Source organism: Ranitomeya variabilis, chromosome 6, assembly GCF_051348905.1.
Source record: "Ranitomeya variabilis isolate aRanVar5 chromosome 6, aRanVar5.hap1, whole genome shotgun sequence".
Classification (NCBI taxonomy): domain Eukaryota; kingdom Metazoa; phylum Chordata; class Amphibia; order Anura; family Dendrobatidae; genus Ranitomeya; species Ranitomeya variabilis.
The window spans coordinates 5,734,138-5,761,054 of NC_135237.1; the positions used below are offsets into that span (position 1 = coordinate 5,734,138).

The following is a 26,917-nucleotide window of genomic DNA, read 5'->3' on the forward strand; positions in this document are numbered from 1 at the left end:
TGTGAGCGCCGACCACAGGGGGGCGCTCACAGCCACCGGCAATCAGTAACCATAGAGGTCTCAAGGACCTCTATGGTTACCTTCCTGATGCATCGCCGACCCCCGATCATGTGACGGGGGTCGGCGATGACGTCAGATCCGGCCGCACGGCCGGATGCGGTAGTTAAATGCCGCTGTCTGCGTTTGACAGCCACATTTAACAGGTTAATAGCGGCGGGTGAATAGCAGTTTCACCCGCCGCTATTGCGCGCACATGTCAGCTGTACAAAACAGCTGACATGTCGCGACTTTGATGTGCGCTCACCGCCGGAGCGCACATCAAAGCAGGGGACCCGACATGCGCAGTACATGTACGGCGCATGTCGCGAAAGGGTTAATGTCCTGATGAAAACGCTCCCCTTGTTCCTCGCTCACATCCCCAAGGTTCTCTGGAGAAAAGTCCACATGGCTGTGTAAATAGTGAATCTTGATCCTCGTTCTCCATCCCAGATTTCGCAGACTCATTAGTAGCTCCTCCACAATCTCTTCATAGTTGTCTGCTTTCTTATTCCCTAGAACATTCTGCAGCACATTACAAAATGCATTCCAAGCTCTTTCTTCTGTCTCATTTATTGATGTGATAACATTTGGGTGTCTCATAAGTGTTCTTATTTGAGGTCCATCAAATATTCCAGCCTTTTTCTTCTCTTCACTAAGACCAGGAAAAGTTGAACATATATAGTTAAAGCATTCTCCACTGTGATTGGGAGCTTTGACGAACTGCGTCATCAATCCAAGTTTTATGTGTAAGGGAGGAAAGACAATGTCCTTCCTATCCACTAGAGGATCATGGATGACATTCTTATCGCCAGATGCCGAATTCTGTCGCTGAGGCCATTCAGTTTTCACCCAATGCTCTGCTGTAGCTCCACTGTCCCAGTAGCACAGAAAACAAGGGTGTTATCATAACAAATGGGAATTATGCATGTTCAAAGAAAACAAAGATATTCTCACATTTATTGGGAGACTAAATGAAAACTAAATTTACCTTAGTGAACCGTATAAACCGGCACTTTTCATACACTACTTATATTTATCATGGAATTCATGAAAATGGGCTATATACCTATAGCGCAAAAACGTGATGTGATAAAGTATAAGATCAGATTTGAATTCAGCGCCCTCAAATTAGCCTAAAACTGTTCTTAAAGTCCAGGCCAGAATTTTTTTTTTTTTTTTTTTGTAGACCAGTGTTATACATCGAATTTTATTGAAGAAACCTCTCAATGATAACAGTATAATCTCCACAATGAATAAAACCCCACAATGCACTGTTCCAAATTATTAGGCACAGTAGAATTTCTAAACATTTGATATAAAGAACTGAAAAGTCTCATTTGTGGAATTTGCAGCATTAGGAGGTCACATTCACTGAGCAAAAAAGCTATTTACCTCCAGAACCTCCTAACAGGCCAAGTTACATGTAACATAGGAGCCTTCTGTGATGTCACCTTCACAATTCTTGCATCCATTGAACTTGTGAGTTTTTGCAGAGTTTCTTGTATTTCTTCCCTCCCAGAGCTGCTGTTTTGATGTGAACGGCCTCCAACCCTCATAGATCTTTGGCTTGATGATCCTCCAAAGGTTCTCTATAGGGTTGAGGTCAGGGGAAGATGGTGGCCACACCATGAGTTTATCTCCTTTTATGCCCATAGCAGCCAATGACTCAGAGGTATTCATTGTCAGCATGAGATGGTGCATTGTCAGCATGAAGATGATTTTGCTCCTGAAGGCACGTTTCTGCTTTTTATACCATGGAAGAAAGTTGTCAGTCAGAAACTCTATATATTTTGCAGAGGTCATTTTCACACCTTCAGGAACCTTAAAGAGCCCTACCAGCTGTTTCCCATGATTCCGGCCCAAAACATGACTCCTCCACTCCTTGCTGACGTCGCAGCCTTGTTGGGACATGGTGGCCATCCACCAGCCATCCACTACTCCATCCATCTGGACCATCCACAGTTGCTCGACACTCATCAGTAAACAAGACTGTTTGGAAATTAGTCTTCATGTATATCTGGGCCCACTGCAACCGTTTCTGCTTGTGTGTGGTGGCCGAATAGTAGGTTTATGCACCACAGCAAGCCTTTGAAGGAGCCTACACCTTGAGGTTCGAAGGACTCTAAAGGCACCAGCAGCTTCAAATATCTGTTTGCTGCTTTGTAATGGTATTTTGGCAGCTGCTCTCTTAATCCAATGAATTTGTCTGGCAGAACCCTTCCTCATTATGCCTTTATCTGCATGAACTCTGTCTGTGCTCAGATTCAGCCACAAATCTCTTCACAGTATGATGATCACTCTTAGGTTTTCGTCAAATATCTAATGTTTTCATCCCTTGTCCAAGGCATTGCACTATTTAACGCTTTTCAGCAGAGAGATCCTTTTTATTTCCCATATTGCTTGAAACCTGTGACCTGCATAATAATGTGGAACATCATTTTTTAGTAGTTTTCCTTTAATTAGAATCACCTGGAAAACTAATTCACACGTGTTTAAGATTGATTTCAGTGATCCATTGAGCTCTGAGACACAATACCATCCATGAGTTTATTTGAAAAACAAAACAAATAAATCTTTGTGACACTTAAATCCAATTTGCATATTAATTTGGAGCATAGTGTAATCTCCCACCCTGCTTTATTTTGTATAGTGCTAAATTTGTGTGGCGTACTCAGCGCGCTGTAATCTCTGACGTTTTCAGTGCATGGATGTATCCCAGAGCAGCTGTGCATTATTCACATTCACATGACCTATCACATGATCTATTGTGGGATGATTCCAAATGTCACATGATACATCAGGTACCGGGGGAGCATGCCTTATAAACTGCCCTGGGTCCTGGCTACTGTTAATCCACCCCTGGCTACAGCACTTCCCTATATATCACATCGACTAATTATACAGCTACAGTACCTCCCTATATATCACACTGATTGATTATACAGCTACGACACCTCCATATATATCACACTGATTGATTATACAGCTACATCACCTCCCTATATATCACACTGACTGATTATACAGCTACATCACCTCCATATATATCACACTGGCTGATTATACAGCTACAGCACCTCTCTATATATCACACTGACTGATTATACAGCTATAGCACCTCCCTATACATCACACTGAATGATCATGCAGCTGCTGCACCTCTCTATATATCACACTGATGGATTATACAGCTACAGCATCTCCCTATATATCACACTGACGGATTATACAGCTGCAGCACCTCCCTATATATCACACTGACGGATTATACAGCTACAGCATCTCCCTATATATCACACTGATGGATTATACAGCTACAGCACCTCCCTATATATCACACTGACGGATTATACAGCTGCAGCACCTCCCTATATATGACACTGACGGATTATACAGCTACAGCACCTCCCTATATATCACACTGATGGATTATACAGCTACAGCCCTTCCCTATATATCACACTGACTGATTATACAGCTGCAGCACCTCTCTATATATCACACTGATGGTTTATACAGCTACAGCCCTTCCCTATATATCACACTGACTGATTATACAGATACAGCACCTCCCTATATATCACACTGACTGATTATACAGCTACAGCACCTCTCTATATATCACACTCACGGATTATACAGCTACAGCACTTCCCTATATATCACACTGACTGATTATACACCTACATCACCTCCCTATATATCACACTGACTGATTATACAGCTACATCACCTCCCTATATATCACACTGAATGATTATACAGCTACAGCACCTCCCTATATATCACACTGACTGATTATACAGCTACATAACCTCCCTATATATCACACTGAATGATTATACAGCTACAGCACCTCCCTATATATCACACTGACGGATTATACAACTACAGCACCTCTCTATATATCACACTGACGGATTATACAGCTACAGCACCTCCCTATATATCACACTGACTGATTATACAGCTACAGCACCTCTCTATATATCACACTGACGGATTATACAGCTACAGCACTTCCCTATATATCACACTGACTGATTATACAGCTACATCACCTCCCTATATATCACACTGACAGATTATACAGCTACAGCCCTTCCCTATATATCACACTGACTGATTATACAGCTACAGCACCTCCCTATATATCACACTGAATGATTATACAGCTACATCACCTCCCTATATATCACACTGAATGATTATACAGCTACAGCACCTCCATATATATCACACTGACGGATTATACAGCTACATCACCTCCCTATATATCACACTAACAGATTATACAGCTGTAGCACCTCCCTATATATCACACTGACTGATTATACAGCTACAGCACTTCCCTATATATCACACTGAGTGATCATGCAGCTACAGCACCTCCATATATATCACACTGATGGATTATACAGCTACATCACCTCCCTATATATCACACTGAATGATTATACAGCTATAGCACCTCCCTATATATCACACTGAGTGATCATACAGCTACAGCACCTCCATATATATCACACTGACTGATTATACAGCTACAGCACCTCCCTATATATCACACTGAATGATTATACAGCTACAGCACCTCCCTATATATCACACTGAATGATTATACAGCTACAGCACCTCCCTATATATCACACTGAATGATTATACAGCTACAGCACCTCCCTATATATCACACAGAGTGATGATACAGCTGCAGCACCTCCATATATATCACACTGAGTGATCATACAGCTGCTTTTTGCTCATATAAGATATTCAATTCAGATATTATAATCCACAATGTGCCAATATGTTCTACTACGTGTGATGTCAGCTATACATCGGCTTTATAACATCATGTTTGACTTCTGATATAAGAAACCACTGCTAAACCTGCAGATATTGTCTGAATGTTTCACAAGATGTTGATGTTGTTTCCATAGATAAGATATCCTCACAGGAACCAGGCGTTTGGGATATCTGTACATTGAATATTATCAGCTAAATAGTTCTAGTAAACATTTCATGTACATGCATACTGGCACTTATTTTGCCTACTACTCTAGGATCATACTTTTTTGATCACCTGCAATTGTGCTTTCTTTGTGCACATATACTTGTGAAACTTCCATGATTAGCTCACCTACCACATACACACACAAGGTTATATGTATGAGCATGTATGTATGTGTCATATAGTTTTTTTACGGTGTCTCTGTCTTTTGGTGTTTGTTTTAATTATTTTGCATATACATGTTTTTAATTAATTCATACAATAAAAAGTAACTTTTTAACTTATTTTTGTGATATATTTAATCCCCGGCACAATCTTTTTCTTTATTTGTTTGTCATAACTCTATGGTCAGGTGTCCCAGGACCTGGGGCTCCTTCCCTGTACCTAACGCTAGGGGCAGCCTAGCTCGCCCTGTACCCCAGATTACTTCTGATTGTGAAGATTCCGGGGTCAAGTACGTTGCCTTAGCTCCTGAATCCACCCTCAGTCTGTACCCTTCTCCCATCTAGAGAAGAGGGGAGTAGTAATGTACCACAATACACCAACCAGACTAACAAGACAATAAGAACAGGGATAAATGAAAATACCAATCATACAAATATACGCACACAAACAACAGAGGTGAACACCGGTGAGTGGAGGATGGGGTAAAACCAAAGTAGGAGAAGGAAGTGGATTAGCACACACCAAAATGTAGCAACAGTCACAGATAAATCCACCAAACGCCTTCTCAAACAATAATAACAAACCACCATCTCTTAAACCATGCAGAATGAAGCCTGCTCTGACAATGAGTGCTAGCCAGGGCCCATAATATATAGGTGATGAGAGTGGCCAACAGTGAGCAGCTGGGAGCCTTAATGCAGGAAAGCTTACAGGAGCTCACAACTGAGCAGATTAACCAATTCACTGCTTAAAGAAACCTACACTGTTTAATATGAAGGTGAAGTGCTTCTAATCAGTGGAGGCATAGGATAAATCAAACGCTGCGGTCTTCTGGTTCCTCTCTGTGACTATACAGCTACGGCACTTCCTTATATATCACACTCATGGAATCATAGAATGGTAGAGTTGGAAGGGACCTCATGGGTCATCATGTCCAACCCCCTGCTCAATGCACGATTCAAAAAACCATCTCAGACAGATGTCTGTCCAGCCTCTGTTTGAAAACTTCCAATGGAGGAGAACTCACCACCTCTCCTGGCCGCCTGTTCCTCTCATTGATCACCCTCACTGTCAAATAGTTTTTTCTAATATCTAATCTGTATCTTCTCCCTTTCAGTTTCCTTCCATTGCTTCTCATGGTTCCATGTGCAAATGAGAATAATGATGATCCCTCTACACTGTGACAGCCCTCCAGATATTTGTAGACAGCTATTAAGTCTCCTCTCAGTCTTCTTTTTTTTTGCAGCTAAACATTCCCAGATCTTTTAACCGTTCCTCGTAGGACATACTTTGCAGTCCGCTCACCATCCTGGTTGCTCTTCTCTGAACTTGCTCCAGTTTTTTCAATGTCTTTTCTAAAATGTGCCCAGAACTGGACCCAGTATCCAGATGAGGTCTGACCAAGGAGGAGTAGAGGGGGAGAATTACTTCACATGACCTAGACCAGTGGTTCTCAACCTTTCTAATGCCGAGACCCCGCAATACAGTTCCTCATGTTGCAGGGACACCAAACCAAAAAATAATTTTGGTGGCTACTTCATAACTGTAATTTTGCTACAGTTATTAGTAGTATTGTGTGTATGGTGTGTGTTCTGTTTTTACATTATTACCCTTTTTTACACCAGCAGGCTGTCTCGCAGGCTCTCTTGGCTCTCCACCTCCTAGGCTTCTGTCCTCCGGCGCTTGCTGCGTCCGCTCACTGATGACATCAGCAAGCGCTGGTCACACGTAATGCGCTGCTATGGACTGTGGAGCATTCCCCCCGCTTCCCCCGCCCCTTAGGCCCCGGATGGATGATGTAGTCACGTCTGCGCATGCGGACAGGCATTCAGTTTGGAATGCACGTCCATAACGGCGTGCATTCCAGCTGAATAGCGCTGCTGCAGACGGTAGCGCGGCTTCTCAGTGGCTAAAGCCATCGGAAATATGTATTTATGGCTTTCAGCGACCCCTGTGTTTTGTTCGTTCGACCCCCGCCGGGGTCGCGACCCACAGGTTGAGAACCGCTGATCTAGACTATGTGCTTCTCTTAATACATCCTAGATCTGTATTTGCCTTTTTGCTGCTGCATCACACTGTTGACTCCTGTGCAGTCTGTGATCTATTAGTATACCCAAGTCTTTTTCACAAGTGCTGTTGCTTAGTTTTATTCCTCCCATTCTATAGCTGTAATATTCTTTTTCTTTCCCAGATGTAGACTCTTGTATCTCTCCCTGTTAAATACCATTCTATTAGTTGCCGCCCATTGTTCAAGATTATCTAGATCCTTCTGTATCCTTTCTCTGTCTTCTCTAGTGTTAGCTATCCTTTCAGATTCCTTATCTAGATCATTTATGAAAATGTTGAACAACACTGGGGCCAGGACAGAGCCTTGTAATACCTTACTTCAAACACTCCTCCAATTGGATATGCAACCATTTATTACCACTCTTTGAGTGTGATCACTAAGCCAGTTATGAATCCACCTAACCATTGAGTGATTATACAGCTACAGCACTTCCCTATATATCACACTGAGTGACTATACATAGTAACATAGTTAGCAAGGCCGAAAAGCCATCTGTACATCCAGTTCAGCCTATATTCCATCAGAATAAATCCCCAGATCTACGTCCTTCTAAAGATCCTAATAACTGTAAGATACAATATTGTTCTGCTCCAGGAAGACATCCAGGCCTCTCTTGAACCCCTCGACTGAGTTCGCCATCACCACCTCCTCAGGCGAGGAATTCCAGATTCTCACTGCCCTAACAGTAAAGAATCCTCTTCTATGTTGGTGGAAAAACCTTCTCTCCTCCAGACACAAAGAATGCCCCCTTGTGACCGTCACCTTCCTTGGTATAACCAGATCCTTGGAGAGATATTTGTATTGTCCCCTTATATACTTATACATGATTATTAGATCGTCCCTCAGTCATCTTTTTTGTAGACTAAGTAATCCTAATTTTGCTAATCTCTCTGGGTATTGTAGTTCCCCCATCCCTTTTATTAATTTTGTTGCCCTACTTTGTACTCTCTAGTTCCATTATATCCTTCCTGAGCACCGGTGCCCAAAACTGTACACAATATTCCATGTGCGATCTAACCAGGGATTTGTACAGAGGCAGTATAATGCTCTCATCATGTGTATCCAGACCTCTTTTAATGCACCCCATGATCCTGTTTGCCTTGGCAGCTGCTGCCTGGCACTGGCTGCTCCAGGTGTTATGGACCTAGTGGTTAGGAACACTTGAGATGACCTGATAGGTAAACCAGAAATATAGGACAAGCTCTGGGGACGTGGAAACTTTACTGACCGCAACCCTGATCCTTTCACACACACTATAGGCAGCCGTGGAGCGTACCTAACTCTCCCTAGACGCCTCTTCACAGCCTGAGAACTAGCTACCCCTAGAAAGAAACAAAAGCCTCACTTGCCTCAGAGAAATTTCCCCAAAAGTAAAGTCAGCCCCCACAAATAATGACGGTGAGTTCAGAGGAAAATACAAACATAGGAATGAAAACAGGTTTTAGCATAGGAGGCCCACTAGTACTAAATAGTAAGAAGATAGCAAGGGAACTGTGCAATCAGTATAAAATACTACAAAAATATCCACGCAGAGAATACTAAAGACCCTCACACCGACTCACGATGTGAGGGAGAAACTCTGCTCCCCAGAGCTTCCAGCTAGCAAGAAAATAGCATATAAGCAAGCTGGACTGAACTTAACATATACTGAGAAACATTTTCCAAAAGCAGTGAGCAAAAATGAACTAGCATGAACTTAGCTTCTCCAAGAGGAGACAGGTCACACGAGAAGTCCCAGAGAGATCTGAACCAATACTGAATACAACGACAGCTGGCAACAAGTAAAGATCTAGGTGGAGTTAAATAGGCAGCAGCACAGCAGAAAACGAGGCAGCTGGAGCCCAGCTAAAGACCAGCAGTATCACTCAAAGCCACCAGAGGGAGCCCACGAACAGAACTCAACAAAGTACCATTCATGACCACAGGAGGGAGCCCGAGAACGGAATTCACAACAGTACCCCCCCCTTGAGGAGGGGTCACCGAACCCTCACCAGAGCCCCCAGGCCGATCAGGATGAGCCAAATGAAAGGTACGAACCAAATCGGCAGCATGGACATCAGAGGCAACAACCCAGGAATTATCCTCCTGACCATAGCCCTTCCATTTAACCAAGTACTGAAGCTTCCGTCTCAAAACACGAGAATCCAAGATCTTTTCCACCACATACTCCAATTCTCCCTCGACCAACACTGGAGCAGGAGGATCAACAGAAGGAACCACAGGCACCACATACCTCCGCAACAATGACCTTTGGAACACATTATGGATGGCAAAAGATGCTGGGAGGTCCAAACGAAATGACACAGGATTGAGGATTTCAGAAATCTTATAAGGACCGATGAAACGAGGCTTAAACTTAGGAGAGGAAACCTTCATAGGAACATAACGAGAAGACAACCAAACCAGATCCCCCACACGAAGTCGGGGACCCACACAGCGACGGCGGTTAGCAAAGCGCTGAGCCTTCTCCTGTGACAGCGCCAAATTGTCCACTACGTGGTTCCAAATCTGCTGCAACCTGTCCACCACAGAATCCACACCAGGGCAGTCAGAAGGCTCAACCTGCCCCGAGGAAAAACGGGGATGAAAACCAGAATTGCAAAAAAAAGGCGAAACCAAAGTAGCCAAACTAGCCCGATTATTGAGGGCGAACTCAGCCAATGGCAAAAAAGTCACCCAATCATCCTGGTCAGCAGAAACAAAACATCTCAGATAAGTTTCTAAGGTCTGATTAGTTCGTTCGGTTTGGCCATTTGTCTGAGGATGGAAAGCCGAAGAAAAAGACAAATCAACGCCCATCTTAGCACAAAAAGATCGCCAAAATCTGGACACGAACTGGGACCCTCTGTCAGACACAATGTTCTCCGGAATACCATGCAAACGAACCACATTCTGAAAGAACAGCGGAACCAAATCAGAGGAGGAAGGTAATTTAGGCAAGGGCACCAAATGGACCATCTTAGAAAAACGATCACAAACCACCCAGATGACAGACATCCTCTGAGAGACCGGAAGATCCGAAATAAAATCCATGGAAATATGCGTCCAGGGCCTCTTTGGGACAGGCAAAGGCAAAAGCAAACCACTGGCACGAGAACAGCAAGGCTTGGCCCGAGCACAAATCCCACAGGACTGCACAAAAGAACGCACATCCCGCGACAAGGAAGGCCACCAAAAGGACCTAGCCACCAAATCTCTGGTACCAAAAATCCCAGGATGACCCGCCAACACCGAACAATGAACCTCGGAAATAACTCTACTGGTCCATCTATCAGGGACAAACAGTCTCTCCGGTGGACAACGGTCAGTTCTATCGACCTGAAACTCCTGCAGCACCCGCCGCAAATCAGGGTTGATGGCAGACAAAATCACCCCCTCTCTGAGGATACCAGCCGGTTCAGGAACTCCCGGAGAGTCAGGCACAAAACTCCTAGAAAGGGCATCAGCCTTCACATTCTTAGAGCCCGGGAGGTACGAAACCACGAAATCAAAACGGGAGAAAAACAGCAACCATCGAGCCTGTCTAGGATTCAGCCGCTTGGCTGACTCGAGATAAATCAAATTCTTGTGATCCGTCAAGACCACCACACGATGCTTGGCTCCCTCAAGCCAATGTCGCCACTCTTCAAATGCCCACTTCATTGCCAACAACTCCCGATTACCAACATCATAATTACGCTCGGCAGGCGAAAACTTTCTTGAAAAGAAAGCACATGGCTTCATCATAGAGCCATCAGAGGTTCTCTGAGACAAGACAGCCCCTGCTCCAGTCTCAGAAGCATCAACCTCGACCTGAAAAGGGAGAGAAACATCCGGCTGACGCAAGACAGGAGCCGAAGAAAACCGACGTTTCAGCTCCTGAAAGGCTTCAACGGCCGCAGGAGACCAATTAGTCACATCAGCACCCTTTTTGGTCAGATCAGTCAAAGGCTTAGCCACACTAGAAAAATTAGTGATGAAGCGACGGTAAAAATTAGCAAAGCCCAGGAACTTCTGAAGACTCTTCACAGATGTAGGTTGAGTCCAATCATAAATGGCCTGGACTTTAACTGGATCCATCTCGATAGTAGAAGAGGAAAAAATAAAGCCCAAAAAGGAAACCTTCTGGACTCCGAAGAGACATTTAGAGCCCTTCACAAACAAGGCATTGTGCTAATGAAAGGACCTGAAATACCATCCTGACCTGCTTCACATGAGATTCCCAATCATCAGAAAAGACCAAAATATCATCCAGATATACAATCATGAATCTATCCAGATACTCTCGGAAGATGTCGTGCATAAAGGACTGAAACACAGAAGGGGCATTAGAAAGCCCAAATGGCATCACCAAGTACTCAAAATGGCCTTCGGGCGTATTAAATGCTGTTTTCCATTCATCGCCCTGTTTTATACGCACAAGATTATACGCTCCTCGAAGATCTATCTTGGTGAACCAACTAGCCCCCTTAATCCGAGCAAACAGATCGGACAGCAGAGGCAAAGGGTACTGAAATTTGACCGTGATTTTATTAAGGCGATAATCAATACATGGTCTCAAAGAACCATCCTTCTTGGCCACAAAAAAGAACCCTGCTCCCAATGGTGACAAGGATGGGCGAATATGTCCTTTCTCCAAGGACTCCTTTATATAACTCCGCATAGCGGCATGTTCAGGCACAGATAGATTGAAAAGTCAACCCTTAGGGAACTTACTACCAGGAATCAAATCTATAGCACAATCACAATCCCTATGAGGAGGTAGGGCACCGGATTTGGGCTCATCAAATACATCCTGGTAATCCGACAAAAATTCAGGGACTTCAGAAGGAGTAGAATTGACACCAAAGGAACATCGCCATGTACCCCTTGACAACCCCAACTAGACACAGACATTGATTTCCAATCCAATACTGGATTATGAACCTGTAGCCATGGCAACCCCAAGACGACAACATCATGCAAATTATGTAACACCAGAAAACGAATATCCTCCTGATGTGCAGGAGTCATGCACATGGTCACTTGAGTCCAGTACTGAGGCTTATTCTTGGCCAATGGCGTAGCATCAATTCCCCTTAGTGGAATAGGATACTGCAAAGGCTCCAAGAAAAAACCACAGCGCCTGGCAAACTCCAAGTCCATCAGATTCAGGGCAGCACCTGAATCCACAAAAGCCATAACTGAGTAGGATGACAAAGAGCAAATCAAAGTAACAGACAAAATAAATTTAGGCTGTACAGTACCAATGGTGACCGACTTAGCGAACCTTTTAGTGCGCTTAGGACATTCGGAGATAGCATGAGTGGAGTCACCACAGTAAAAACACAACCCATTCTGACGTCTGTGATTTTGCCGTTCAATTCTGGTCAGAATCCTACCACATTGCATAGACTCAGGCTTCTGCTCAGAGAACACCGCCAGATGGTGCACAGGTTTGCGCTCCCGCAAACGCCGATCAATCTGAATGGCCAAGGACATTGATTCATTCAGACCTGCAGGCGTGGGGAACCCCACCATAACATCCTTAAGGGCTTCAGAAAGACCCTTTCTGAAAATCGCTGCCAGGGCACACTCATTCCATTGAGTGAGCACAGACCACTTCCTAAACCTCTGGCAGTAAACCTCCGCTTCATCCTGACCCTGAGACAGAGCCAGCAAAGTCTTTTCTGCCTGGTCGACTGAATTAGGCTCCTCATAAAGCAATCCAAGCGCCAGAAAAAACGCATCTACATTTAGCAATGCAGGATCTCCTGGCGCCAGGGAAAATGCCCAATCCTGAGGGTCGCCACGTAACAAGGAAATAATAATTTTAACTTGCTGAGTAGGGTCACCAGAAGAGCGGGGTTTCAGAGCAAGAAACAATTTGCAATTGTTTTTAAAATTCAGAAACTTAGATCTATCTCCAAAAAATAAATCAGGAACTGGTATTCTAGGCTCTAACATAGGATTCTAGGAACAACATAATCCTGAATGCCTTGTACCCTTGCAGTGAGATGATCCAAACTAGAGGACAGATCTTGAATGTTCATATCCACAGCTGAGTCCTGAATCACCCAGAGATTAAGGGGAGGAGAGAAGCAAAACACACTGCAGAGAAAAAAAAAATGAGCTCAGAACTTCTCTTATCCCTCTTTTGTGAGGCATTAACACTTTATGGGCCAGCTGTACTGTTATGGACCTAGTGGTTAGGAACACTTGAGATGACCTGATAGCTAAACCAGAAATATAGGACAAGCTCTGGGGACGTGGAAACTTTACTAACCGCAACCCTGATCCTTTCACACACACTATAGGCAGCCGTGGAGCGTACCTAACTCTCCCTAGACGCCTCTTCACAGCCTGAGAACTAGCTACCCCTAGAGAGAAACAAAAGCCTCACTTGCCTCAGAGAAATTTCCCCAAAAGTAAAGTCAGCCCCCACAAATAATGACGGTGAGTTCAGAGGAAAATACAAACATAGGAATGAAAACAGGTTTTAGCATAGGAGGCCCACTAGTACTAAATAGTAAGAAGATAGCAAGGGAACTGTGCGATCAGTATAAAATACTACAAAAATATCCACGCAGAGAATACTAAAGACCCTCACACCGACTCACGATGTGAGGGAGAAACTCTGCTCCCCAGAGCTTCCAGCTAGCAAGAAAATAGCATATAAGCAAGCTGGACTGAACTTAACATATACTGAGAAACATTTTCCAAAAGCAGTGAGCAAAAATGAACTAGCATGAACTTAGCTTCTCCAAGAGGAGACAGGTCACACGAGAAGTCCCAGAGAGATCTGAACCAATACTGAATACAACGACAGCTGGCAACAAGTAAAGGTCTAGGTGGAGTTAAATAGGCAGCAGCACAGCAGAAAACGAGGCAGCTGGAGCCCAGCTAAAGACCAGCAGTATCACTCAAAGCCACCAGAGGGAGCCCACGAACAGAACTCAACAAAGTACCATTCATGACCACAGGAGGGAGCCCGAGAACGGAATTCACAACATCCAGGTAAGTTTATCATTAACTAGGATCCCCAAGTCCTTCTCCCTGTCAGATTTACCCAGTGGTTTCCCGTTCAGTGTGTAATGGTGATATTGATTCCTTCTTCCCTTGTGTATAACCTTACATTTATCACTGTTACACCTCATCTGCCACCTCTCGGCCCAAGTTTCCAACTTATCCAGATCCATCTGTAGCAGAATACTATCTTCTCTTGTATTGACTGCTTTACATAGTTTTGTATCATCTGCAGATACAGATACAGCACTTCCCTATATATCACACTGAGAGATTATACAACTGCAACAATTCTTTATAGTCATAAAGCCACAGAACTTCCCTGTATATCACACTGAGTAATTACTGTATACAGCTGGAGCACCTCCATAAATATCACACCACATGATTATACATCTGCATCACCTCTCTATATATTCCACTGAGTGACTATGCAGCTGCAGCACCTCCCTATATATCACACAGCTACAGCACTTCTCTATATATCGCACCGAGTGATTATACAGCTGCAGACCATCCCTATATATCTCACTATCTGATTATACAGCCGCAGAACCTCTCTATATACCACACCGAGTGACGATACAGCTGCAGCTCATTACTTATAGAAGATAATCTATTCAGATATTATAATCCTTAAAGTGGCAGTAAGTTATATTACTTGTGATGACAGCTATATATCGGCTTTCTAAAATCATGCGTGACTTCTGATATAAGAAACCACTGCTAACCCTGCAGATACTGTCTGAATGTTTCACAAGATGCAGATGTTTCCATAGATAAGATATCCTCACAGGATCTAACAATTGTTTGTGTGTTCCTCACAAATGGCTTCATTATTACTGACGTTCATCCTTCTCCAGTCTGGGCATGTGCGGGACCCCATGTCTGCACTCTTCTACACGCGAAATCCGTCTCCCATCTTCGGGGGCCACATTTACGCCTTTTACATCTTATCTTTATCTCTTTTAATTGTGACTTGATTATAAATATATTTGCTTTTATTTGTATCACATGTGATGACTGGATTTTTGCTGGATTTTCTATATCATCCCTATCACTTGAATCTTTGGATTATTACTAGTGATGAGCGAATATACTCGTTACTCGAGATTTCCCGGCATGCTTGGAGATTTAGTTTTTCTTGCCACAGCTGAATGATTTACATCTGATAGCCAGCTTGATTACATGTGGGGGATCTCTAGCAACCAGGCAACCCCCACATGTACTTGTGCTGGCTAACAGATGTAAATCATTCAGCTGAGGTGAGGAAAACTAAATCTCCGAGCACTAAACAATACTCGGAGGACCCCCGAGCGTAATCTCGAGTAACGAGTATATTCGCTCATCACGAGTCATTATCCACAGAGTGACACTACCTCCCCCATTTTCCATCTGCTTCGGCACTGCAGCAGTGCAGCACAGTCAGACTAGGCCCTTTTCTATCCAGATGTGGAATGAGCTGTGTGCTCTGACCTCCTATCCCTACGCTGGAAAAATCCTAAAATGGCGCTGCAAGGGCAGCCCTCATCTTTTATAGGCCCTGAGATAGTCCCTCTTGATTGGCTGTGCACGACCATGTGATGTCATAGCTGCAGTGCATTATGGAGAAGCCCGCATGGCTGAGCCTCACATCATTAGCCCACTCTCTGAGTCTTTAGCAGTGTGTGAAATTGCATTTTATTTTTTTGTTATTCTCATGATTCAAATCGCAAAGTGTTCAAATTCATGGAGACCTGAATTTCAGGAGATTCAAGTCTGTTAGGATGGATCCACTGATCTCTTCTCCCATCCCCTGCCTGTGTGATAACATTACAGCATTCAGTCTTTACAGCACAACAGAAAGTGAGATCTGGTGAACAAGAAGTGTTTAGAGTCTGCCCCCAGTGGCCGTTGTATGAACTGTCGCACAGCACAGTGCAGATCACTGGTGAAAGCAGTGAAGACCCATGGAGAAGGGGTTAAGGATATTACCGGATTATTAGGCCTTTGGACACATCGTGTTCTTACCTCCATCCCACAGAATGGTCAATCCCAGGTGTGCGATGAGGACGGTGAATAACCCGACCTGATCCAGGATGATCCCATTCCCACTATAGACCTTGGGAAGTCGCACAGCTGCACCGTTCACCGTCACCTGCTGACCTGTGGATAGGGGAAGATACATAATAAGGGTTCAGTCTGTATAACCCGACTGTGGGGGCAGCCGGTGCCTCATTGCCCCCCTCCCCCGCTGACTTATAGCACTGATCCCTGTTATGACCCCAATGGCGAGGGTCTCAGAGGAACGTGGAAGTCTGCAGAATACAAAAATCCAGCTCATAGGGCAGTGGTAACTGGGTTGACCATATATCTACTCCTAACGCCAACACTAGAAGTAGCCGGGGATCATTCCTACGTTGATTCTAGATGACACGCGCCAGCCGGAGAATCTAGCTACCCCTAGTAGAGGAAAACAAAGACCTTTCTTGCCTCCAGAGAAGGGGACCCCAAAGCTGGATAGAAGCCCCCCACAAATAATGACGGTGAGGTAAGAGGAAATGACAAACACAGAAATGAACCAGGTTTAGCACAGAGAGGCCCGCTTACTGATAGCAGAATAAAGAAAGGTAACTTATATGGTCAACAAAAACCCTATTAAAATCCACACTGGAAATTCAAGAACCCCCGAACCGTCTAACGGTCCGGGGGGAGAACACCAGCCCCCTAGAGCTTCCAGTAAAGGTCAGGATGTAGATTTGGAACAAGCTGGACAAAAATACAAAACCAAAACAAATAGCAAAAAGCAAAAGGCAGACTTAGCTGAAATAACTGGAACCAGGATCAGTAGACAAGAGCACAGCAGACTAGCTCTGATAACTACGTTGCCAGGCATTGAACTGAAGGTCCAGGGAGCTTATATAGCAACACCCCTAACTAACGACCCAGGTGCGGATAAAAGGAATGACAGAAAAACCAGAGTCAAAAAACTAGTAACCACTAGAGGGAGCAAAAAGCAAATTCACAACAGATCCCCTATGTATCTGACCTCACATGAGAAAGCAGATGCCAAAACCCAAGATTGTCCCCAGCTGCTGCCCAGAGAGGTGAGGGATAGAGCGGGGGCCCAGAGCGAAAACCAAGCCGCAGGAAGTACAGAGCAGCTATGGAGCAGAAGGAAGCACAGTGCAGCTATGGAGCAGAAGGAAGCACAGTGCAACTATGGAGCAGCAGGAAGCACAGAGCAGCTAAGGAGCAGCAGGAAGCACAGTGCAGCAATGGTGCCGCAGGAAGAACAGAGCAGCTATGGAGCAGCAGGAAGCACAGAGCAGCTAAGGAGCAGCAGGAAGCACAGGGCAACTATAGAGCAGCAGGAGGCACAGGGCAGCTAAGGAGCAGCAGGAAGCACAGGGCAGCTAAGGAGCAGAAGGAAGCACAGGGCAGCTATGGAGCAGCAGGAAGCACAGTGCAGCTATGGAGCAGCAGGAAGCACAGGGCAGATAAGGAGCAGCAGGAAGCACAGGGCAACTATGGAGCAGCAGGAAGCACAGTGCAGCTAAGGAGCAGCAGGAAGCACAGGGCAGCTATGGAGCAGCAGGAAGCACAGGGCAGCTATGGAGCAGCAGGAAGCACAGGGCAACTATGGAGCAGCAGGAAGCACAGGGCAGCTAAGGAGCAGCAGGAAGCACAGGGCAGCTAAGGAGCAGCAGGAAGCACAGGGCAGCTATGGAGCAGCAGGAAGCACAGGGCAACTATGGAGCAGCAGGAAGCACAGGGCAGCTAAGGAGCAGCAGGAAGCACAGTGCAGCTATTGAGCATCAGGAAGCACAGTGCAGCTAAGGAGCAGCAGGGAGCACAGGGCAGCTACGGAGCAGCAGGAAGCACAGGGCAACTACGGAGCAGCAGGAAGCACAGGGCAGCTAAGGAGCAGCAGGAAGCACAGAGCAGCAATGGTGCCGCAGGAAGAACAGAGCAGCTATGGAGCAGCAGGAAGCACAGAGCAGCTAAGGAGCAGCAGGAAGCACAGAGCAGCTAAGGAGCAGCAGGAAGCACAGTGCAGCAATGGTGCCGCAGGAAGAACAGAGCAGCTATGGAGCAGCAGGAAGCACAGAGCAGCTAAGGAGCAGCAGGAAGCACAGGGCAACTATAGAGCAGCAGGAGGCACAGGGCAGCTAAGGAGCAGCAGGAAGCACAGGGCAGCTAAGGAGCAGAAGGAAGCACAGGGCAGCTATGGAGCAGCAGGAAGCACAGTGCAGCTATGGAGCAGCAGGAAGCACAGGGCAGATAAGGAGCAGCAGGAAGCACAGGGCAACTATGGAGCAGCAGGAAGCACAGTGCAGCTAAGGAGCAGCAGGAAGCACAGGGCAGCTATGGAGCAGCAGGAAGCACAGGGCAGCTATGGAGCAGCAGTAAGCACAGGGCAACTATGGAGCAGCAGGAAGCACAGGGCAGCTAAGGAGCAGCAGGAAGCACAGGGCAGCTATGGAGCAGCAGGAAGCACAGGGCAACTATGGAGCAGCAGGAAGCACAGGGCAGCTAAGGAGCAGCAGGAAGCACAGTGCAGCTATTGAGCATCAGGAAGCACAGTGCAGCTAAGGAGCAGCAGGGAGCACAGGGCAGCTATGGAGCAGCAGGAAGCACAGGGCAACTATGGAGCAGCAGGAAGCACAGGGCAGCTAAGGAGCAGAAGGAAGCACAGGGCAGCTATGGTGCAGCAGGAAGCACAGGGCAGCTATGGAGCAGCAGGAAGCACAGGGCAACTATGGAGCAGCAGGAAGCACAGGGCAACTATGGAGCAGCAGGAAGCACAGTGCAGCTATGGAGCCGCAGGAAGCACAGGGCAGCTATGGATCAGCAGGAAGCACAGGGCAGCTAAGGAGCAGCAGGAAGTACAGAGCAGCAATGGTGCCGCAGGAAGTACAGAGCAGCTATGGAGCAGAAGGAAGCACAGTGCAGCTATGGAGCAGCAGGAAGCACAGTGCAACTATGGAGCAGCAGGAAGAACAGAGCAGCTAAGGAGCAGCAGGGAGCACAGGGCAGCTATGGAGCAGCAGGAAGCACAGGGCAGCTAAGGAGCAGCAGGAAGCACAGGGCAACTATGGAGTAGCAGGAAGCACAGGGCAGCTATGGAGTAGCAGGAAGCACAGGGCAGCTATGGAGCAGCAGGAAGCACAGGGCAGCTATGGAGCAGCAGGAAGCACAGGGCAGCTAAGGAGCAGCAGGAAGCACAGGGCAACTATGGAGTAGCAGGAAGCACAGGGCAGCTATGGAGTAGCAGGAAGCACAGGGCAGCTATGGAGCAGCAGGAAGCACAGGGCAGCTATGGAGCAGCAGGAAGCACAGGGCAGCTAAGGAGCAGCAGGAAGCACAGTGCAGCTATGGAGCCGCAGGAAGCACAGGGCAGCTATGGAGCTGCAGGAAGCACAGGGCAGCTATGGAGCAGCAGGAAGCACAGGGCAGCTATGGAGCAGCAGGAAGCACAGGGCAACTATGGAGCAGCAGGAAGCACAGGGCAACTATGGAGCAGCAGGAAGCACAGGGCAGCTATGCAGCAGCAGGAAGCACAGGGCAGCTATGGAGCAGCAGGAAGCACAGGGCAACTATGTAGCAGCAGGAAGCACAGGGCAGCTATGGAGCAGCAGGAAGCACAGGGCAGCTATGGAGCAGCAGGAAGCACAGGGCAGCTATGGATCAGCAGGAAGCACAGGGCAGCTATAGAGCAGCAGGAAGCACAGGGCAGCTAAGGAGCAGCAGGAAGCACAGTGCAGCTATGGAGCCACAGGAAGCACAGGGCAGCTATGGAGCAGCAGGAAGCACAGGGCAGCTATGGAGCAGCAGGAAGCACAGGGCAGCTAAGGAGCATCAGGAAGCACAGTGCAGCTATGGAGCCGCAGGAAGCACAGGGCAGCTATGGAGCTGCAGGAAGCACAGGGCAGCTATGGAGCAGAAGGAAGCACAGTACAGCTATGGAGCAGCAGGAAGCACAGGGCAGCTATGGAGCAGCAGGAAGCACAGGGCAGCTATGGAGCCGCAGGAAGCACAGGGCAGCTATGGAGCAGCAGGAAACAGTGCAGCTATGGAGCAGCAGGAAGCACAGGGCAGCTAAGGAGCAGCAGGAGGCACAGGGCAGCTAAGGAGCAGCAGGAAGCACAGGGCAGCTATGGAGCAGCAGGAAACAGTGCAGCTATGGAGCAGCAGGAAGCACAGGGCAGCTAAGGAGCAGCAGGAGGCACAGGGCAGCTAAGGAGCAGCAGGAAGCACAGTGCAGCTAAGGAGCAGCAGGAAGCACAGGGCAGCTATGGAGCAGCAGGAAGCACAGGGCAGCTATGGAGCAGCAGGAAGCACAGGGCAGCTATGGAGCAGCAGGAAGCACAGGGCAGCTAAGGAGCAGCAGGAAGCACAGTGCAGCTAAGGAGCAGCAGGAAGCACAGGGCAGCTATGGAGCAGCAGGAAGCACAGGGCAGCTATGGAGCAGCAGGAAGCACAGGGCAGCTATGGAGCAGCAGGAAGCACAGGGCAGCTATGGAGCAGCAGGAAGCACAGGGCAGCTGTGGAGCAGCAGGAAGCACAGGGCAGCTATGGAGCAGTAACTAACCACCATCATATTGAGCAGTACTACAGCGCTACCATTAGCATTTACCTCTCAGAAGATGCACTAATGTGTTTCCGATCATCACGACCACAGACTTGGTGCAGGTGATGCCACTGCTGCCGCACGGTACATTCTCTGTGGTGACTGTAAAGAGTCCTTCATTCTCTCTGGCCAGAACATACTGACAGTCTCCCAGGAAGGTGAAGGAGCGACCATCAAAGGTGATGTAATGGGGGTCCCCACTGGCAGTGCAGATTCCAGCACATTGGTGATTGGTGCATTCCCAGCGCCGGTTCTTACACACACTGGTGAGGAGAAAGATCAAAGAATCAAGGAATGGGGATCAACATAGTAATGATTTTTTTGTGACTAAACATCAGGAGCTTCAACGACTGCAGAAATCAATGGTGTCCGAAAGCATTAGTAAGAGATTCCACATCCATCATCATCCATCCTCCACATCCATCATTGCAGAGATCAACTCCATCATCCTCCACAGTAATCACTACAGTGAACATGTCCACTGTCCATCCTCATCCATCATTCAGAGAACAGCAGCGGTCCACTGGACGACCCTCCAATGAGTCATCCCTGCCTTAGACTTCACCCACTAATACTACCAGAATAAAGATTTTCTCACCAGGTATTACAATTTTTGTTGATGGTTTCATTTGTGTGGTAGAGTTTGCCATGATGGTGGCAGGGACACTCTTCAGGTGGAAGACATCTGCCCATCTGTGACAATACATTCATTTTAAAAAGAAATGAAATGTGTACCCATGATTCTGTCACTGTTATCTAGTATTAAAACACCGTGGACCAATATAAACCAACAATAGTCAACTAGAACTTTACATTGAGAACTATACTAGAATTATTTACCCCAGTAATGAACAAGTCACATCGTAGCTCACCAGATAACAGACTTGTTGGGGAGGTGATACATACCATAAACAAGGTTCCGTCTGGACACACGCAACCATCGCCACTGTCAGAGCAGGTCTTGTTCAGCTCCTGGTTTTCGCAGGTGAGCAGACATGCCCCAAATTTATAGACTAAGTCACCAGGGCAGAAAGCCACTTCTGGGCATCTGTTCTCAGTACAGTTCCATATGCCATTAACACAGGCACTGAAAAAAGAGAAGGTGGAAAAAATCATGAAAATAAGAAACCAAGGAAAGGGCCGCAGATAGAAAATCATGAGATAATGGGAGAAGGCCAGAAGTAATGAGAGGAGAAGACCAGAAACCATCAGATAACAGAGAAGACCAGAAATCATGAGATAATGGGAGAAGGCCGAAAGCATTGAGATGACATAGAAATCACGAAATCACGACACTGAGGAGAAGACCAGAAATCATGAGATAACATAGGAGAAATCTTGAAACTATGGGATTATAGAGAAGACCAGAAATCATGAGAACACCAGAAATCATGAGATAACAGAATAGAGGACCGGAAACCATGAGAGGATGAAGGAGAATACAAAATATAATTAGATCACAGAGTAGAAGACTGGAAATCATGAGATCATAGAGAAGAAGACCCGTAACCATGAGATGATCAAGGAGACTGGAAATTATGAGATGAGAATTGATAAGGCCAGATAGACAAAGCTCATTATATTTGAGAGGAGATGACAGGAAACCATGAGATGATAAAGAAGAAGACTGGAAATTATGAGATGATATTAGAGACAACAAGAAACATTGAGATGATAGAGAAGTACCGAACCCATGAGATGACAAAAGTTCAGAAATCATAAGATAACAGATCATGAGGTCAAAAATCAGGAGATGGAGAAGACCAGATATCAAGAGATGACAGACGATAAGGCCAGAAATCATGGGATGACATGGAAGAAGACCATAAACCATGAGATAACAGAAGAGAATCAGAAATCAAGAGAATATAAGAACTGTGGATATCATGAGATAACTGAAAAAAATTGATACAATGAGACGAAGAAGCTTGGGGATGAATAGTTAAGTAGGTTAATGACCAAAAATCAAGACATAACAGGAAAATACCAGAAATCGCAAGACAACAGAGGAGAAGACCATAAAACATGAGAGGACAGGATAAGATTGTGGATGGAGAGAATCGATGAGAAACTCTCCATCTTTCAACACCTACAATATACACCAACAGTGCTGAATTTACCACACATAGGGAATGATGCGTCCACTTTTACAATATCTTGTAGTTTAAGACATTGTGGGCAATTTCCATTTTATATTAAGATTTCTGCCTTTTAAGTCATATGAGGTTCTGCAATGGGTGAAACAAGGTCATGTGGCTGAGACATTCAATGAAATCAACCTATCCTGTGAGGAAGAGTAAACAGGTCATAGGGTGATTTCATCAGATGTCTCCCACCACCTCCTCCTTTATAGGATGATATCGTCAGACATCTCCCACTACGTCTTCTATCTCAAGGCGATGGCATCAGACATATTCCACTATCTGCTTCAGGGCAGCACGGTGGATCAGTGGATAGCATAGCAGCGCTGGGGTCCTGGGTTCAAATCCCACCAAGGACAACATCTGCAAGGAGTTTGTATGTTCTCCCTGTGTTTGCGTGGCTTTCCTCCTGTTTCCTCCCACATTCTAAAACATACTGATAGGGATGCTAAATTGTGAGCAAACTGTAAAGCGCTGCGGAATATGTTAGCGCTATATAAAAAAAATGAAGATTATTATTATTATCATAGCGCAATTTCATCTGACATCTTACACCACCTCTTCCATTATAGGATGATTTCCTCAGACACCTCCAACCACCTCCTTCATCAAAGGGCAATTTCATCAGAGATCTCCCGTCAAGTCTTCCATTATACGGTAATTTCATCTTCACCACCTCCTCTATCATACTGTGATATTATCAGACAACTACCAACAATGCTCCATCATCTTCAGAGCTGAAGTCAATCGCATATGATGTCTGTAGAGAGGATTGTCTTCACACACCTGCTTCCATCATATTTGCTGTTCCGGAGATGAGATCTTTAACTCTGAATTTTTCAGGTTCATTAGATCTATACGTCAACATCCCCCTTCACCACTGTCTTACCAGTCTTTACACTTTTGCTTGATGGTGCCTCCAGGTTGATAGGTTTGTCCTCCATGAAGACACGGACACATTGAGGGTTGGACACATTGCCCATCGTCGTCCAGAACCAGACCCTCTGGACAGTTACATCCGGCTACACAGCCAGCAAGCTCGTGGCAGGATCCCAAATCTTCCATACGAAGGTCAGCACAGGTCTTCTTGCAGGGAAGAGCACATTCCTGGTAGACCTGTCCTCCAGAGCACTCAATAGCTGAAGAAGAAACAGAAAATTTATAGAGAAACTCAGAAAACATGGGACATGAAAAATAGGGGAATAAGACTATGAGGGAGGGGGTCTACCGGCAACACAGTGAGGGAAGGGGACCACCTGCAACACAGGGAGAGGGCCCACAGGCAAAACAAAGAGGGGCCCCCGAAAACGCAGGGAAGGAGCGCACCGACAACACAAGGAAGGGGCCCGCCGACAACACAGGGAAGGAGTCTGCTGACAACATAGGGAAGGGAAGGGGCCCACCGACAACACAGAGAGGAAGTCCACCAGCAAGACAGAAAGGGAGTCTGCCGGCAACACAAAGAGGGTACATGCTCGCAACACAAAGGGTGGGTCCATCAGCAACATAGGGGGGCCCAACGACAACATGGGGAGGCTGACCGACAAAACAGAGAGGAGGCCCACCGACAAAACAGAGAGGGGCCCCATTGACAATAATGAGAGGGGGACACACTGACAATACAAAGATGAGCTCACCAACAACACAAAGAGTGAGCCCACTGGCAACACAAAGTCGTGGCTCACCGAGAACACAAAGAGGGGGTACGCTCACAACACAAAGAGGGGTCCCATCGGCAACATAGGGGGGCCCACCGACAACATGAGGAGGCCCAACGACAAAACAGAGGAGGCCCACCAACAACACAGAGAGGGGGCCCACTGACAGCACAGAGAGGGGGGCAACACCGACAACAGAGAGAGGGGGCCCCATCGACAATAATGAAAGGTGAACACACTGACAATACAAAGATGTGGCAACCAACAACACAAAGAGTGAGCCCACTGGCAACACAAATAGGAAGCCCACCGGCAACACAGAGAGAAAGAGGACCCACTGGCACCAGAGAGGGAGAGGGCCACCAGCAGCACAGGGAGGGGTCCACTTACAACAAAGAACGGGTGTATCAAAGAACGGGTGAAAATCCAGACTTACGGCACAGACTCTCATTCCTCCAGGATACCGGCACCCCTTCCTGGGCACACTGCCTGGCATAGGCAGAGACAGGACTACATAGACAGTTCTCACCAAAGGAACAGGTACAGACATCGTAGAGGCAAAGCTGAAGAAAAGGTCCCCAGTCCACAATGTGATGACAAGGCTGAGGGCCACCCAGAGTAAGGGAAAACAAGGTGATGAGAATGCTGAATATACCCATTAGTGATATATAACGAAAGAACAAATACTAGTAATGTGTGCAGCACAGACAGTGCAGGGACAGACAGTCGGCCTGTTGCCCTGTGCAAGTTGTAAGGATGATGTGTATTGTGCAGTGGTCCATAGCAACCAGAGCTCTGCTTTCAGTTTGCCTCACCAATTAAGGTAAAGACAGAGGCCATGGTCTCCTTTCTGTCAGTACTCTCCAAAGAGAGCAGTAGTCAGGTTTGGACTGGCCATATGCCCAAAAGATTCCTGGTGGTCTCAGAGTCTCCCTTGTGATGTATATAAAGCAGTCTCAGTTTCTCCTACGTGATGTATAAACAGCAGTTTCATCAATTCATATGTGATGTATATATAGTAGTCTCAGCATCACCTATGTAATGTATATACAGCTGTCTTAGTCCAATATAGAATCACTGCACTCAGTCGAAAGGTATGCTTTAAAGTGAATCAATTTTATTAACGGTGATAGGTGGAGCGACAGTTTTGACGTTTCGGCCGAACCACGGCCTTTATCATATAGTCGCTGGAAAAAATTTAAAATATATACAGCTGTCTTGTCTCCTATTTGATGTATATGCAGCCTTAGCGTCTCCTATATGATGTATATACAGCAGTATTGGCATCACCTATGTGATGTATATACAGCAGTCTCAGTCTCCCATATGATGCATATACAGGAGTCTCAGGGTATCCTATGTTATGTATACACAGCAGTCTTGACATCTCCTATGTGATGTATATACAGTAGTCTTGGCATCTTCAATGTGATATATGTACAGAAGTCTCAGCGTCTCCTATGTGATGTATATAAAACATTCTCAGCATCTCCTATGTGATGTATATACAGCAGTCTTGGAGTCTCCTATGTGATGTACACACAGCAGTCTCGGTGTCTTCTATGTGATGTATCAGTAGTGTTCTGCCCACGGGAAAGGAGTGCAAATGTTCAGTGGGATGAGTCTGGGTCCATGTGGTCTTTCTAAAGACAGCCAGACCAGCAGATGAGAGCACACACTAACCCTGTGTCTCCACATTAGGGCTGTAGGGGGGCAATATACTGTAAGGAGGGCTATGTGGGGGCCATAAGACTGTTTTCAGGAATACAGTATGTGGAGGCATTATACTGTGTGGAGGGTTTTGTTGGGGAAATTATACTGTTTGGCGGGCCATGTGGGAGGGCAATACTGTATACTGTAAGGAGGGCTGCATGGGTGCCATTATAATGTTTGGACTGTGTGGGGGCATTACATTGTGTGGAGGGCTGTGTTGGGGTCACTGTGGGGGTATGATACTTTGTGGGGGTGCTGTAGGCTCGTCATACTGTGTGCCTGGATGGTGCTGTGAAGGAATTCACAAGTGGGGGTATCTTACTGTGTATAGGGGCACTTGTGTTGGCATCATACTTCGTGGCGGGGGCAATGAGAGGGGTATCTCTATGATGTGGTAAGACCAAGAGGCTACAATAGAAGGACAATTACTTTGTAAGGGCTGGTAAAGTTTTGAATTATACTCCTCTAAGAACCCCTCGATTATTATTCTTTTTGCATGGAGGGGAAGGAGCAATTTTCAAGATT

General features: G+C 46.2%; 1 protein-coding gene across 1 annotated transcript in view; it reads right to left on the minus strand.

Moving 5' to 3' along the window:
• LOC143782169 (SCO-spondin-like) overlaps nt 1–26,917 on the minus strand; it is a 557,899-nt gene that overhangs the window by 382,975 nt on the left and 148,007 nt on the right. The window contains exons 17-22 of the mRNA XM_077269323.1: nt 25,116–25,281; nt 23,911–24,160; nt 21,787–21,967; nt 21,479–21,573; nt 20,887–21,143; nt 16,278–16,412 (exon numbers count right to left, since the gene is read on the minus strand). Coding sequence (XP_077125438.1) covers nt 16,278–16,412; nt 20,887–21,143; nt 21,479–21,573; nt 21,787–21,967; nt 23,911–24,160; nt 25,116–25,281 — 1,084 coding nt within the window. The remainder of the gene's footprint in view (nt 1–16,277; nt 16,413–20,886; nt 21,144–21,478; nt 21,574–21,786; nt 21,968–23,910; nt 24,161–25,115; nt 25,282–26,917) is intronic.